Genomic DNA, 16389 nt, shown 5'->3' with positions numbered 1-16389 from the left:
TGTTAATGTCATGCATTTTCAAATTTAACTCATTTTGTTTTAAGAGATTTTCTTGAAATAAGACATAGAAACATCTAAACATATCTATTAGTGTCCAAATAATGTTGGTGCAATATTATGTAAAGGTTAAACTTGACCTCCATCATCTTTGTTCAGGCTACATTTGGACCAAAAAGTGACTTTTAGAATTCATATTCTTCTGGACTAAATAATGACCATGACTGGATAACCTCAAACCGGCATCAAAATATGCTATGTTCATGGCCAGCTGGTTTTTGAGTGTGCTTTGAAGTTTAGAAAATATCCTGCAAGGGTGAACCATTCACTTTTTGTAAGGCTCTTCACCTTGTCCCTATTGTGGCTATAAAATGTAACCTGTAAGAGGGTCAGACAGGGGCACAGTTCCACTGTGACTGAGAAATATCCTTATTAAAAAGCGAGAGCTCTTAAATATCTACTTTTATGACCCAGTATCGATTAATCCATAAAAGTTAAAGTAGAAAAATTATTTTGCACATAATGGTTCACAGGATGAGATTAAAAGGAAACCAACCTCATTTTGAAAACCTTTACAAACTATTGAATTTTATCGTTTGAGCTGTAAATGTTTGGAAAAGAGAAAACAGAGTTTAGAAAAAAAAACTTGAGTTTTCTGATATGTTTTGTTGGTTTATTTTATTATCTAGAAAAATTCAAAATAATATATATACATATTTTTTTTAATTAACACCTTTTTTCTTTGACTTATCCAAATGTAAATGTAATAATTTTTATTACCTCATTTTCCAAATGTATTAAAATTCTATTTAACCTCTATATTTTAAACAGTCTGCCCACGTTTAAATTGTTCTGTTTTTAATGAATCTGACAAATAAGTTTAGTAGTTACATTAGAGCTGATGTAAATTGGTCCAGATTGCTGCCCTAAAAAGAAATTCAAATGCTGAATGTTGAAATTTAACTCTGCACTAAAAAAAATGCTTAGAAAACATGCATTACACACTTCAAATAAAAACAATGAACTAAAAAAAAAATGAAATAATTTCTTCTAGATCTTTGGGAATTCTACCTGCCATACCTCTATTCCTGTATATCCCTGATGGGAGGACTGCTTTTGCTAAGTGAGTTGATTCAATTCTATACACAACACATAAACTTCCCTCATTTCGTTTTCCCTTTTTCACTTAAACAGAAGTGATAATCAGAGTTGTTTTCTGTTTTCTATTAAGTGTGCACTCCTGTGGGGATGTCCAGGATGTTTACTGTCGTGGGCCAGTTATTAGTGAAACCGACGGTAGGTAACAGTTCAAATTAAATATTTATATGGTTAAGTTAGAAATGCTTTATTGTGTTTTTTTTATTATTTTTCTAACAGAATCCGTGTCAGATCTATTACATTGTGCTCTTCTGTTCCTAAAGCTCCAACATTCAGCCATTAAAAGCATGACAGGACTACAAATAAATCACCTACTCATCCTCCCATCTGCCATCGCTCCAGTCCCACTTTGGACCTAATTATAACCCATTTCATCTTTCCCTTCTCTGCTCCCCTCCCCTTTAGATCCTGGAGGACCTGGATGAGCAGATTTACTGCATCCATTTGCAGGAGGAAGCCCTTCAGAGGAGATTAAACGGTATGTCTGTGGAAGACGTGTTGGCACGTTATAGGCAGGGGTAGAGGTTGACTGCACTATTGGGTGTGATAAAGGCTGGCCTCGCTGGAATCAATTAGCATAGAGAATTCAGCGGGGCAAAAGAAATTCACACACACTTGACATAGGTTTTTCCACACGCAGCTCCGCTCTTCTAACTTTTCTGCCAAAGGTCAAAGTAGCCACCTTAACCGTGGACGATATTTTATGGTTGGGAAGTTTTTCTGCAGAGCTTCTGTCACCACTGGTGAAGTGATTGCCTCATTTAATGTCGGGACTAGAATGGTATCCTGGTTAATAGGGAGGAAATTAAAGCTTTTGAGGAATTTGCGGCTTGCTGCTGCGGACATTAAAGACCTGCTTTTTTTTTTTTTATTGATGTCTGAAAGAGCGACCAAAGTCCTTTGGCTTTTCTTAGGAATTGTTCACAAAGGGAAAGCTTAGAGTTCAAAGATGATAAAAATGTTATTTTTTTTTAGCCTGCATTTCCCTCCTATGTCCAGCCCCTCTGTGTTCCATAAAATCCTTGTTTGACATGGAATTATCTCTAAAAGCAGGAAGTTAAGTTCCAAAACCTACTTTAGCATGAACTGAAGCACGCAACCAAGTGTACAGATGTGAGTAAATGAAGAGGACAAGCGTCCTTTCAAACCAGGAAGGTAAGAGAAAGATCTCTCCCTGATAGCGTGTGTGTTTTTGAACGCACCGCCTGCCTCCTCCATAGACTGCCACCAATGCGTACGGTTCTCTTCGGCGCTCATTCCACACTGCCCTGCTTTGAACTATCTGATAGAATAATTGTAATCTGTTCTTTATCATCTCCTTAACTGTTTGATCTTTTCAAGTCCCTGTGAGGGGGGGGGGGGACTGTGGTCAACACATGTCTGACAGTGGACTGAGGCCAAACTGCAGCTCATTCTGCTTGTTAAAGAGGTGGGAGTTAGAAGCGAGGGAGGATTTTCTTCAGTGGAGGATAACCCTTTTCCTTATCAGACGAGTGTTTTTTATGCACATGCAAATACTTGTTTTTCATGTTTCTATGTTGGTGAAACCGAAGGCTCGGGTGGCGTTTCTTTTGATCTGAGAGAATTGAAAAGAAATCGGTTCAGGAACAGTTCACAGGACACACTCCAGAGACGTCAGTGTGTTCTTGCTTCACCTGTGTCCACTCTCTGATAGATTATCCCCTTCGCCGGTTTGTGTTTTCTAGACGCAAACTGTTGAGCCTCATCAGTCGATGCATTCATGTTTGTTTACATGTGGGGCTCTTTGTTGTGGTCCCTCGATGTGTAATTGCCCATTTTAAAGGGACATCTCTGCGGTTTAAATTGTGTGGATCAGTACATCTCGAGGATCAGTAGTCATGTGTCTACTTTCTTTGAAGTGGAAAAACAAGAGAGTTCACATAACATGAACATACTATGTAGCGATAAACTGTTTGTTGCAGCCCATTTACAGTGTTAAACACTTACTTTGTGGCTTTAACGTGTAATTACAGAAACACCAGTCAGAATAGCTTATTTTTTTATACAAGCAGTTAAGAAAATGCCAGTAAATCGATAGATGAATTGTTGGAAGTAGAAACTAAGAAATTGTTCCAAATATTGTAGCTCTGTGACATGAAATGGATTAAAAGTTGTTAAAATTGGAAAGTTAGGGTGTTGACATTGTTGCAAACTAACAGTAGTTTTGTAGGGCCTCGCCTAACAAATATTGATTAATCAATTGATAATTCTGACAATTCATTGATTAATTGAATTAAACATGGGCACATTCTGCAGATTTTTCATTTAATTTTTCACCAAAATAATTTAGCACTCCACTATGGATCCAAATCTGACTGTATAATTACATTGTACCAATTTGGCTATTGTAAAACTCCACATTAATTATACAAATATTTACAAGTGTTCTGGCAGGATATTGTCGTAACTTGGTGCTAGATGAACAGAATTGATGGTCAAAAGCAATGAAGGTAATTGATTATAATTAAAGAGTGCAATTTTATATCATAAAAAGTTGGTTAACTTTTTAATTCTTGAGTTTAAATTACTTTAAAGTGATGTTTTTATGTCAGGATATAAAGTCCTGATAGGACGTTTCAGGCATGTTAACTTTTGCTCAAGCCACATTTTGTTCCTAAACAGGGTTTTTTTTTTTAAATAACTATTTAACTCATTTGATGACTTCATCAAGTTGACTATTACTTGAATTGTTTTTCTTTTTTGTATGTCACTCTTTGTATGTGACTTTTTACACCTGACTCTAATGCCTACAGTAGGCTGTGAACATCACAGGACATATATATTTGTTACAATATGACACAGGTACAGATCACAGACAAATAAATGCTACCAGTGCATAAAAAGTGCATGAAAAAAATGATAGAATTATAGAAAGAGCAATGAATAAACAAATCGTAAAAAATTTAAGACTCAGGTAAATATAATTTAAGACCAAGCATTAAATCTGGGCACATCTAACACTTTTTAAAGCCTTAAATTTAGATGATTAAACTTGAGGCTTTTTATGGCTTGCAGAACTCACAGAAACTCTGCTAAAGTCAAGCACACCGCGACTCGAACGCATAAATATATTGTAAGGCAGATTTAAACATTCAGCACTGTATCCACTCAGGTTTTTCTTCAGTTTGGCCACGTTTTCTTTGGATCTGTGCAGACCTCAGTCCCCTTCAGCGTCTCAACAAACTGCAAATGCTTGTAAAAACTGATGATTTAGTTTTCAGCTTTATGACAAGCCCTGGATTTATGGACGTCTGGCCAGAATTGAATTTGTAAGCATAGGTGTGGTGTAAAAACCAAGATGCATATAAATATGCAACTGTACCACTGGATGTCTCCAGTAGTTTATATTTAAGTCATAGGGACAAGAAAAACATCTTTTTTTCTTTTTTTTTTTACCAATGTGTTATGTAGATTTTGGGGATATATAACTAGTTTATTGCAAAGTGATGTTTTTACATCCTGGTGTTCTGAAAACAAAGCAACATGGTGCTCGTCCAGATGCTATGCGGCACAATGACCTTGCTGCTGCCTCTCTTTTCTCAGCATGGTGTTTAGCATATTTGGGGATGACGTAATTTTTTGAGCACCAGAGAAGGTTGGAGAGGATATGTTGAATTAACTCTGAGCCCTCCTGGCTGCCAGAGCACTCACTCAGCATCTCTGCCTCGCTGTAACTCAGTCTGTTACTTGACGGTGCCAGCAGAGGGAGAGGAAGGATATATGTAACTTCAGTATGGAATGATGTCATTGAAGATACTGCAGCTCAGTTCCTCATCACTTCCCCTTTTTTGCTTCGACGACTGAAAAAAATCCTTTGTTTTTAAATGCAATCCTACTAGTTTTTCAGCTGTGAAGATGTCATTTGTATCTACTTTTTACATCTAAAATCCTGTTTGTATGAAAAACTGACAAAGCTGTGAAGTTGACTGAGTACATTCGAGTTCCCAGATGATCACTTTAGTTTGTGATTGAAGGGGGAAATAGCCTAACGAAACTGACGACATTTCCTGTGGTGCTACGTTTTTCTCTTTGATTTTGCTCTGAGGGTTCAAACTTTCCTCCCTTTTCAGATCCCAGGACAGTTAGTGTTATCTCTAAAGGCTTAGACGTAGACTTCCACCTTGCTCTCTTCCTATCTCACCTTTGTAACCTACTTAAACTCATCCAGACAGGGTGTGTCATAATGACAGTGGAAAGTAAGAGGTTTGATCAAAGTGATCAGTCCCTCACTCCTGTAACAAAGATGAAAGATGGTATTTTTATTGCATGGTAGTAACGGTGTAACACTGAGCTAATTGGTCTCGATCCGCCAGTCACCCCGAGGGATGCAAGTGGATACTTTTCCACTTTGGCTTCACCGGCCTTCGATGCTAGTGTGTCAAGCTGGAAGGAAAACAGAGTAAAACAGATAAATTAGCCCTAAATGAGCCGGCCTTGTGGTTTTCCTGGAGAATCCCTTGCCGGCTTACTGAGCCCGCTTAACTAGTTGTGGCATGTGCGAGATGGCTCCTGAGTAGTTTTAGTGTGAAATCACGTCGAAATTTAAAAACACTGTCATGTGCTAAGCAGGGTTATGTGCTTGGGTGAAATGTTCTTACGAAGAAAAGTTAAATGACATATTTTGGTGGCGAGACATAAAATATGTGTTCTTAAAGAAGTCTGAAAGTTACGTTAAAAAATATATTACAAAAGCTAAATCAAGCTGTAGAAGCAGTTTGTGAAATCTAATGGTTACCATGTGATAAAATAACTTTTATCCATAAATTAACTGTCTTCTGTGACATTTCTAGAGGGTTTAACCCTTCTGTTGTAAATTTCCTTGTGTGCTTAAGATTATTGCACTGTTGCTGTGTACTTTCAGAATTGCTTCCCCGACTGCTGGCATGTTTAATTTATCAGGAGACTGTTGAGAAGTTGTCAGTTGTGTTTTTTGGAGGTTTTCACGCTTACTGACAATCACTTATTCAGCTGCATTTGCTTAGAAACCCCTAGATGCTTCCTAATCTTTTAATTCTTAAGGAAACTGTAAGGATACATGTTGTTTTTCTTATATTGTGCTTCTGTGTGTTGGTTTTGCTAAAGAAGTAATGACACAATGTGATCTGGCTAGAGTTGTTGTTTATTCAGAGTCCTATTCATTCAATTTTAAGATGAGAGGCAGAGGATTTTTTTTTCTACTGTCTTTCGGTAAATTAAAAATTGGAGTTGGAAGAGCAGTCCTCTTTTACATTGACTTTTTAAGATAATTTTCTTCAAATTCTTCTAATTAACTGATGTGCCTAAGCAGGTATAATATTAATTTTAGATGACATATAAATATTTTAACTATTTAGTCAAACTAAAGATAAACCGTTTCAACTGATAATCTTGATATTTATCAAAATAATAAAAACCTCTCTGCACAGTATTTTGTGAAGCCTGACCCGCTGTATGACGGTGAAGGTTTGATTTGTTTGTTCTCCCACAGGATCATCTTCGCACACCTACATCCGAGGGAGCTTTACTTTTCAACTCACCAAAGAACTGGACAATATTAGAAATCAGAAGAATAAACTGGGTAAGTGTTTGCATTCTCTGATGAGACTGATGTATTTTGTTTTAAGACCTTGAATTACTAGAGTAATGTATGCCAAAGACATTAACTTTTTACATATTGCTGACAGGCAGCTGCTCCCTCTTCATCTGCCTTAATTTCTTAATTTGGACTTGGATCAGAGCTGCCTGATAATTTTCCATCCATTTTAGGATATTATAAATGAAGCCAGAGCCTTTTGGGGAACCGTGTTGCAGGGAAAGGAGAGCACAAAGGCACTTAGGATATTGGACAAGATGCAAACTTTATATTGTAGCAAGCCTTTTAGTGATGTCATTAATTTAGAAGGATGGTGCATATAAAATGCACTTGGCAAACTTCTCGGGCAGGCAGACTGAATACACTTTGAGAATACAGAGGACTGACTGTTGGTTGGGGATAGACAAAGACAATCAATATGTCAGAGATATAAGGACGGTCACATACACAATGTAGGAGAACAGTGGATGTTACAGCGACAGAGTGCATGAGGTTTACAAGCTGTCAGTCGCAACTACAAACATGACTGATCAGCTGCTGAAATACGGCGTAGGTATAAAATTGAAATGTTTCATCTGGCTTGGAAGAAAGTCACGTCGGTTTGCCCGCCGCACTCTTAGATGTTGAAACCAAAATATAAATCACAAAATTAATTTTGCTGCGTTTCATTTTATCTCGAGATTTATTACTGTTTCCGCTAATTAAGGCAATGATGAGTGTGGCTGATTAAAGAGGAAGAGCATCGTTTTTTGATGGTTATGAGATTTGTATTACCTGGAGGTGCTGTGGTTTGTTCACAGGTGAGATGCGTGTGGTGCGCATAACCTGCAATATGATTCACTAAAATAAACAATATGAACCTTCTGAGTACAGTTAGACGTTGCATGGTTTCAGATGAACATGTTAAATTGGTGAAGTTACGCTCTTCACTGCTTAGATTTGGGCACAAAAATGATTGCAGAATTTCTTCCATGCATGATTTATGAAATATGCATATACCACAGAATATCACCATGTATATGGTTGATAAATGTAGTGGCTGAGAACAGGAGTTGTTTAAAATAACTTCCCACTCCTGTTCAGTAACTGTTTTGATGACCTCGTCTACAGCTTGTATGACATGAATAAATGAAAGGGGGGGACAAAAACAAACAAAAAAAAAGATATATTGGTCGTCTTATAGGGGCAGGATTATGTACTTTTCAGACACAAATGTCCAGCGTCGTCATTTGTAAATCGGCACAGACCGAAACAAAGCCACAAAGTTTCTTAATCATGTACTAAAGAGTTCCTACAGTTGTTTCAGTGCAGCTGATATAAGACTTCTCTACTTTAATAAGCCAGTGCATGACTCCACAGTGTGGCCTCAGTCCAAATTCAAGCTTCCTCAATCTCCCACTGAAATATCTTATTGTCCAAAAAAAAAAAAAAAAATCTGTTCTGGACGCCAAATTTTTCCTCCTCTACTGTGGCTCTAGGGTTATGTTATAACATTCGCTTGCATTATTGATTTTATAGTGTAGCATCTGATGTGCTATGCTAAACTACATTCAGTTTGTCTTATCACACAATTAACCTTAAATCAGTTCTGATTAAGGATTTCAGAGCAAGCAAACATTCTCATAAATTTAAAGAAGCAAAAGAGATTCAGTATCTTTCTTAGACTAAGGATTTAATTACCATCAATCAGATTTATTTCCATTAATGAGTAAACCTCTAGCATCCAATAAGAGGTGGTTTGATGTGTGTGAAAGGTCAGATTTGAGGTGACGCGTTCACTCTTTATAAATGCAAATCTGTTTGATCCTCCTGTGTGCAATTACATGATTATCAGCCACAGATTTGTAATTCGAAAAGATCACTGTGCAGCTGATCAGCCATGAATAACGTTGTCCCAGATTCATACACTAACTTTGCAGAACATTTGACATGTTTCTGTGGTCCTTCTCTCTAAATTGCAAAGTTCTCCAATGAATTTTCATCAAATATAATTTCCAGTACCACTTAGTTGAAATCAAATGGGAAATAAAGATGTTTCATTAGTATGGATGACAGAGCTTGATTTCTTCTGGTCCACACCGATATAAACTAACGTGTGTCACCTGCATACATAAAAAAAATCTGATAAAAAAAAAAAATATATATATATATATATATGTATTGCAGATATATCATCATAATTAAAAATAAACAAATCTCAGTCAAGTCCAGAGTAGTGCATCTCAAAATGAATGTGAAAATGACTATACTTATTTTTGCATCTTACACGTTTGGTAAACGAGGCCCAGCGTCTTTAAGAGTAACTTTGCACTTTGCTGTTTGTTAGAGAGAAGAAAGAAAGCATCAGGATGGGAGAAGAACTTGTTGTATCCCATGGTGATGCTGATCCTGCTCGCAGGAACGGTAAGTGCTGAGGCTGACCTGTCATTAAGCTCTGTTTGCTCTCGGCGTCTGCAGCCTGGCTGGTGGCCACTGGGACTAACACAGTCACCTCCAAACTCAACTTTTCCCACAGAGTCTGGGTGGGGAAACTACTTTTATCTAATAGTTGTTTTAAACAGTGCTGATTAGCCACTTGCAATAACTGGGATTTTGTATAAATTACAGTGTGAAAGATACTGTTTATGCCATCTAATACCACTGGAAAAGGAGAAGGGTGAAGCACGGCACGTGCGTCACAGTCCTGCCTACTTCTCATTATTTAGCTTTTTTTTTTTTTTAAAGCTTTATGTTGGAGTGGCTTACAATGACAAAATAGTTATTATACCTTACCATTCCTGCAAATCAGCAAGTTAAGTATATCACAATGGCAAATTCTGAAAGAAATGGAACAATTATCTTACATTTACGCTGTATGTAAACAAATCTATATCTTCCTTTGTGTTTGCAGACAATCTCTGTTATTATGGTGGCGCTGAACATCCTCTACCTTCTAGTGGATGAGACGGCCATGCCCAAGGGATCCACGGTAAGCCCTCTAACTGCAGTACATTTTCGGCTCTTTCTCTCTCTCTCACACACACACACACACACACACACACACACACTCTATCGCACACCCAGAATGTAAACTGCAGAGGAGCACGCCGGTCGGACCTGCCATGCCCTCAGCAGAGACATAAATCAAATTCCGGATATGCTCAGGTGCACCTCGGAAGAAAGAGCTCAACAAGATGGTAATCTGGCCCGAACCATGTGTTGCCGGTTTTGTTTTGGAAGTTCATTCAGAGTCATTTCACAGCAGCCTGCAGACTCAATGAGCTTGTTACGTGTCTCATGTCCACGGTGACTGAATAAAGCTGCTTTTCCTCCTTGCCGCAAAGACAAACAGGGCCAAGTAGAGGACTCTCAGTGTGAGGCTGAGAGAGTGGAATGACTCTTGGAGATTTTCATCTTCACCTAACAAGAAAGCCGTTTAAAGGTTTCTGTATCTCACCTCATCGGCACTCAGAGGTGCATGCACGCGTGCATTTACGCGCATGTGCGTGCGTTTGCGGTTGTATTCTTGTCTGGAAAAGGGGGAAACATTATGTATCCTATTTCTCCCACATTATGCTTTTGCGTCTGGCGGGCAACTGACAGGGCTGCCCTCCACATTCCAATTATTTTATTGAGATGATGTTTGCTTTGACTTGACACATCTGCGAAAATCCCCCCCCAAAATTACGCGCGTCATGTAGCTCGAACCTGTCCTCCCTGATAGTTTGGCCCAATTAAAACGAGTTATGAGTCTGTTCAACTGGATGAATGCCACACCTCTGATCTAACCTCACGGGGCCAGAAGAAGGGGGTGTCACGTCCTCTTAAACAATCAATACGGATATGAAATCCATCTGTTTACCTATGTAACCTACACATTAATTCACTCTCCCCCTCTGGCACAAAAATTCCCTCTGCCCAAAGTTTGATTGGATGGTGGAAAGAAAGTTGAAAAACATCTGGTTTGAGATCCGGACGCGCCACGACCCGAGCAAAGCCTCAGACTGTGGGAAAGTCAAATGAACCGCTGATATGCTAATTGTTATACGGAGCGCACACAATGAAAGTGCCATGTCAACGTTTGTCTTCCTTTCTAACTGAGCGTCCTGCTGCAGTCTTCGGCATACTGAGCAGTGTCCCACTCGGCTTTACAGAACAGGAGAGTAAAAAGAGAGAGAACATGTAAAGCTGTTGCTGCTTCCATTAAAGAGAGCAGCATTTAATGGCTTTATGAACAAACTCTGAGAGGGACTAGTAAAGTTGTTACTGCAGGTCCTTTCCGTTGCTAGCTGTCGCAAAAATGTTGTATTCTAGTAAAATGGACACTTACCCTTCAGGTTTATGGCAATTTCCGTACAAGTAGTATTAAAAATCTGTATATTTTTAAATGGATGTGGTAAATAAAATAAAAAAAATAACTAGCTGCTCAATTCATTTCAAATGCTGTAATTATTGTGACACAATCTAAAATCCAAACAACCTGCCCACTTTGCTATAAAACCTGGCTTTTTGCAGCATGCTTTCTGGATATTAGTGTATAAACTCATTAATAAATACACGTGCAGCTCCCAAGCATAAATGTCTTGTGGTGGGTTACAGCCTGCACACAGCATGTGGATTACAGCACAGGCCATAAAGCTGCTGTTTATTATGGGCCTACTGTGTGTGTTGTGTTGTTTTTACCCTCAGAGGCAGGATTCAGACTGAGTTGTATCAGTTGAGTCGGGTGAAACTGGGAGTGACATCACAATACAATAACAATACAAACTACTAAAAGTATACACTCCCTCGGTTACTGATCTGACATTTGACTGTGTAATAATGGTTATATTTTTAATGTATGGTGTGATTATTGTGATCCTAATTGAGAAATCCCAGGTGTGAATTTGGGTAATTATACCTGTCCAGTTGTGATTGTGTCAACATGTCTGCCATTTTAAAGCAGCTCTTGCAGCATTATTGTTTGAGACATGTTTAGAAACTAGTCTGAGATACGCCAACTAAACAAATGATTCATTTCACCTTTTAATGATTTTATTGTTGTGGGCATACCTTCTTCTTTAAATTATTTTGTAAGAGTTAGTCAAGATGTACAGCACTCCTCCTACAAACAGGCTTAGTTGTAGTAAGACCTGACAATTCTTATCTAAAGCTAGCTTCTGTGAGTTTTTTATATTCGTGCATATTGAGGGCACACATAACCAAATGCATGCTCGCCATTCCTGCTATAATAAATGACATCAGCTCTACTAAATTATCCGTGTAATAGAGTAAGAACTCTGCAGCATGGCTTTGCAGTAAGCTCCCAAAGATGACAGTTGCATTAAGAGGCATGAAACAACGTGCCAGACTGTTTTTTTTTTTTTTTTTTTCTTTCTTTCTTTCTTTCTTTCTTTCTTTCTTTCTTTCTTTCTTTCTTTCTTTCTTTCTTTCTTCAGTAGCATTTTCCAGTAAAATCCCATAAAAACCAGAATAAATTGATATGAAATGTTTAATGTTTTTCTGGATCAGCAAAGACGACTACATGTTTGTTTTTTTTTCTTTTTAATGTAGGTGCTTTAATTTCAGATTTGCAAAGCTTGACTCTGAGTTTTAAACAGTTTAGTTCAATAAAGTAATTAAGTTGCTGCATATAATTCACTTTGAAAGGTCAGTTCTTGTGCCAAGACTTGACAAAAGCAAATATTAATCATATAACAAAACAGCTGCTTGGAATGTTCAGAATATGTAGATGTTTGTCTTGCTCTGATTTCCAAAGATCTTTGAGGTGGAGGGAAGGTCGGGGGTTGAGGGGGAGGGACGTGTAGTCTATTTGCTTAAGTATTTGTTTTGTTGTTTTTATGTTTTTGGCATGCTTTCAGCCTGTCTACGCTTCTTACCATAAGCAATAAGGTGTTTTTTGTTTGAACACCTGTTCATATATTCTAGGAGCCTCTTTCATCTTCTATTCATTATTTAGCAGGCTTTTATTCTGATTCTCTAGGAAAACTCGTTGAGCAACACGTACCAACTTTGCAAGATTTCTGTAATTCAGTATTTTCCTCCCAATAAACTAGTTATCATAAACCTTTTGTTTCATTTTGGATGCGTTTAAAGGGGTGCTCTATGCGACGAGAGCTAACTGTGCATTTTTTCTTTGTCTCTCTGTCGTCCAGGAGCGAGGCATTGGGAACACGTCTTTGTCCACATTTGGCGTGATTCAGGCGGTGGTGGAGATCATCCTCATGTTGTATCCTTCAAGTGACCTCCCCTTTGTTTGTCATATGCTCCATGACCAAGAGCAACAGCTGCCTTGTTTACTTAGGGCATAGCTCAGCCAAACGCCTTCCGGGAACATGTTGTGTTGTTTCATCACCTTTTATGATAGTTGAAAAGGAGCAATCCAGTCACACATATAAAAGACTCAATAAAGCTTCTTTGCAGCAAAGCGTTTTCAGTTCCTTGATTGATTTGCTGAACAGCTACTTGATGGTGTCTTCCGTCGTCGGATTCTACAGCCTGCGTGTCTTTGAGGGACTCACTCCCAGGAAGGATGACACAACCATGACAACGGTAAAGATGGGCTCAAGTGGAGGGCAAAGGTGTTGAAATTACTCCAGAGGTACTGATGATGTGTTTGGGGACTCCTGGAGTTTCATCTGTTCCTTTTTTTTTTTTTTTTTCCTCTACCTCCTTTTCCCCTGAATTCCTACCCTTCAAAGCTTCACAACAGCTTTCGTCGATCTGTCCAATATTTGTTTGTGGGTTGCGTAAACACTGACAAAGTGCAAGCTCCTTTCTTATACATCAGAGGGGAGGCTGGGGTTTGTAGGGGGTTGAGGATGTGTGCTCTGTTCAGCCTATAGGGGCACCTTTTCACTTGGTAATGAGTTTGGGAGTGGTGCAGCTTGTTAACTAGCCATGACGCTTCAGTGAAAGGGCTTGAAAGGACAATAGAGGGAACCTGGTAATGAGCAACTTCAGAGGTACTAATTGTCTAATATGTGGAACCAATTTAACATCAAGTGGTGTGTATGTGTGTGGGCATATCAGCACTGGAACTATCAGGTGCTTTCCTTCCTCCACATATAAAGTGTACATTATGTGCTTGAGCGACCTGGAAACTAAAATGGGACCATTTTATTATATTTTTAGATCATTGGCTGCTGTGTGTCCATCTTGGTCCTGAGCTCAGCTCTACCAGTGATGTCCAGAACTCTTGGTAAGTTTATTGCCTGCTTGAATTAGAATCATTTTTGTAAATCAGTAGTTTCCTTGAATTTTCAACCAGAAATGAGACAAAACAGCCTGACGGGATTGACTACACATATTTAAACTTGTTTGGTTTATCTGTCTTAGGCATGATTTAACCTAAATAAATGAATCACATCTTTTCCTGTGAAGAAGTTAAATAAATAATTTTACAGCTGCTGATGTGTAGATTTGAGTTTTAAAGGTAAATTTAAGTTTTGAGATGATTCCTAATGATATAACTTCAAACAATAAAATGCGGCATAACATTATTGCCATACTCCAATCACAAACTGAAATTTATTTTGTTGGGATATAATGTGTTAAAGCAGGGATGTCCAAAGTGTGGCCGGTGGGCCATATGTGGCCCCTGGACTGCTTCTGTGCAACCACCAACTTGAATTTGAGTGGTAGAAATTTGATCCACCAGCATAAGAAAACAAAAGAGAAAAAGGTTCACATCCAAAATATCCATTTATTGGAGATGTTTTGATGTACAATAATTTGCACACCCGTTTCCTACAAATCTCTACCTACTTTATCCTTTTAATTAGTGCACACTAAGTTTATTTTTGAGCATTATTGGGCATTATTACAGATTCTCAGTTGAATTTAGTTCTGGACATCAACTGGACCGGTCTAAAACAATAATATACTTTGAACTAAATCATTCTATCATACCTCTGCCTGTTGGTTTTGTCTCATTGTCCCCCTGCAAGATAGACCTCTAACTTCATCCTCTCACAAGTTTTCTAATAGGACTGCTCTTTGTTTTAACTCTGTCCATCTTACTATCAATTTAGTAGCTTTTCTGCACCTACGAAAGCAAAGCATCCCCATAGCATAATGCTGCCACTATTTTTTCCTTCCTCTCCCCATTAAAATACATTAAGGTTTGAGGCAAAGCAAAATATGAAAAGGTTCAAGTGTTATGACTGCTCTTTCAAGACCCTGTTAATATGGCTCAAAAACAAACACTTGCAGATGAACCATCAACATGAGGTCATTTAGGCTGAATTTACTGAAACTTTCTATAGCGACAGTAGAACAGAGTGCTGTTAGAACGGCTAGAAATGCCAGGAGTGGCACCATCATAATGGCAGTAATAAACATGCAGAGCCCAGCTGTTTAAATAGCCCTATTCTGTGTGTGTGTGTGTGTTGTGTGGCCGGCTGCAGAATGGGATGGAGCAAGCATACAGTGAGTCACTGGGAGCTTTACAAAATATCAACAGGTTCTGCTTTGTGACGCTGAATAAATGAAAGGAATAGATGCATGAGACTGAGCTGAAAAGGAAAAAAGGCCTCCCACTGAAAGATAAAATAAAAAAAAAAATAACTCATTGAGAGTTGAGTGTGACGAAGTGAGATGTTAGGAGAGAAGGAAAAAAAAAGTTTTGTGTGTTTATGAGGTGTTTTTTGTGTACTTTCCAGTGGGGGGAAACAAGTGTATCACAGTACAAAGCCTTGCAGAATATATGTCATCTTTTTAGTGGAGTGACAGATGAGTTACATCAGATGCATATTATAACCAGTTCCCTGGATGCAGAGTGGTTGGGTTATGAACCTATTGAACTTTAATAAGGTTGACTCAGACTTGCTGTGTCTTATTGTCTGTAGTCAGGGTTGCTATGGAGATTTGAGAAGTCCTAAAACAAGGTGGATCAATATACAAATTTTCTAATATGGCTTCAGATAACACGGTAATCTACCACCCTGAATCTAGAGTTTAAATCTTATACCAAAGTTACCAATAAATATGTTTCAAAATCTCTCCAGTTATCTGCCAAATTGTTCCTACAGTTTAAACCCCTTTCAATGAAAAGCCATAAAAAGTGCTTGAGTGAGTTTTTTCTGAGTTTTTTATCGCTTCATGAGGTTGTTTTATAAGCCAAACTGCTTTAAAGATAGACGATGAAGGTTGTAGTAGATAAAGTAACATGAATGTTTAAATCTTTTTTTTTTTTTAATAAATGTGCAATAAGTAAGGTTTTGGTGTTGCAGGTTCACCTGGAAGGATAAAATCCAACAGGCTGTATGTTTTGCTATTTTGCTGCATGGGGCTTGCAGTTTTTGTGGAAGAACGTCCACATGTGTTTACCAGAACTGCTAGTTACGGAGCATTTGAATGTTACTGGCTCATTTCTGAGGAAACAAACAAATGAAGGAAGCAAAAAGTGGATAAAAAATTAAAGATGAACCTAAACATGATTTAAGACTTAGTATGGAAAATGTGGTGTGTTAAGACATAAAATTTAATGATTTTTGTTGTTGTTCAAATGTTGTTTTTCTTCCCAAAGCTAATTACGTTATGCATTGAATTTTAATTTTTTTGTTTAAAAACTGCGACAGTGCTTCTTTTATTTAAAACTGACCATAGAATAAAAATTTCTTACTAGCCTGTTGTTACGACTGGCTCAAGGTCATAACAAA

The 16389-nt window shown here is 38.1% G+C and overlaps 1 protein-coding gene across 1 annotated transcript in view; it reads left to right on the top strand.

The window, feature by feature from the left end:
• lmbr1 (limb development membrane protein 1) overlaps positions 1-16389 on the top strand; it is a 50085-nt gene that overhangs the window by 21452 nt on the left and 12244 nt on the right. The window contains exons 7-15 of the mRNA XM_015049387.1: positions 1052-1120; positions 1229-1293; positions 1561-1633; positions 6644-6733; positions 9075-9151; positions 9639-9716; positions 12883-12956; positions 13189-13279; positions 13862-13928. Coding sequence (XP_014904873.1) covers positions 1052-1120; positions 1229-1293; positions 1561-1633; positions 6644-6733; positions 9075-9151; positions 9639-9716; positions 12883-12956; positions 13189-13279; positions 13862-13928 — 684 coding nt within the window. The remainder of the gene's footprint in view (positions 1-1051; positions 1121-1228; positions 1294-1560; positions 1634-6643; positions 6734-9074; positions 9152-9638; positions 9717-12882; positions 12957-13188; positions 13280-13861; positions 13929-16389) is intronic.

Source organism: Poecilia latipinna, unplaced genomic scaffold, assembly GCF_001443285.1.
Source record: "Poecilia latipinna isolate Pla-1442-1.1 unplaced genomic scaffold, P_latipinna-1.0 Scaffold944, whole genome shotgun sequence".
Lineage (NCBI taxonomy): Eukaryota > Metazoa > Chordata > Actinopteri > Cyprinodontiformes > Poeciliidae > Poecilia > Poecilia latipinna.
Note: the sequence above shows the minus strand (reverse complement) of the source record. Positions and strands in the feature narration are given on the sequence as shown.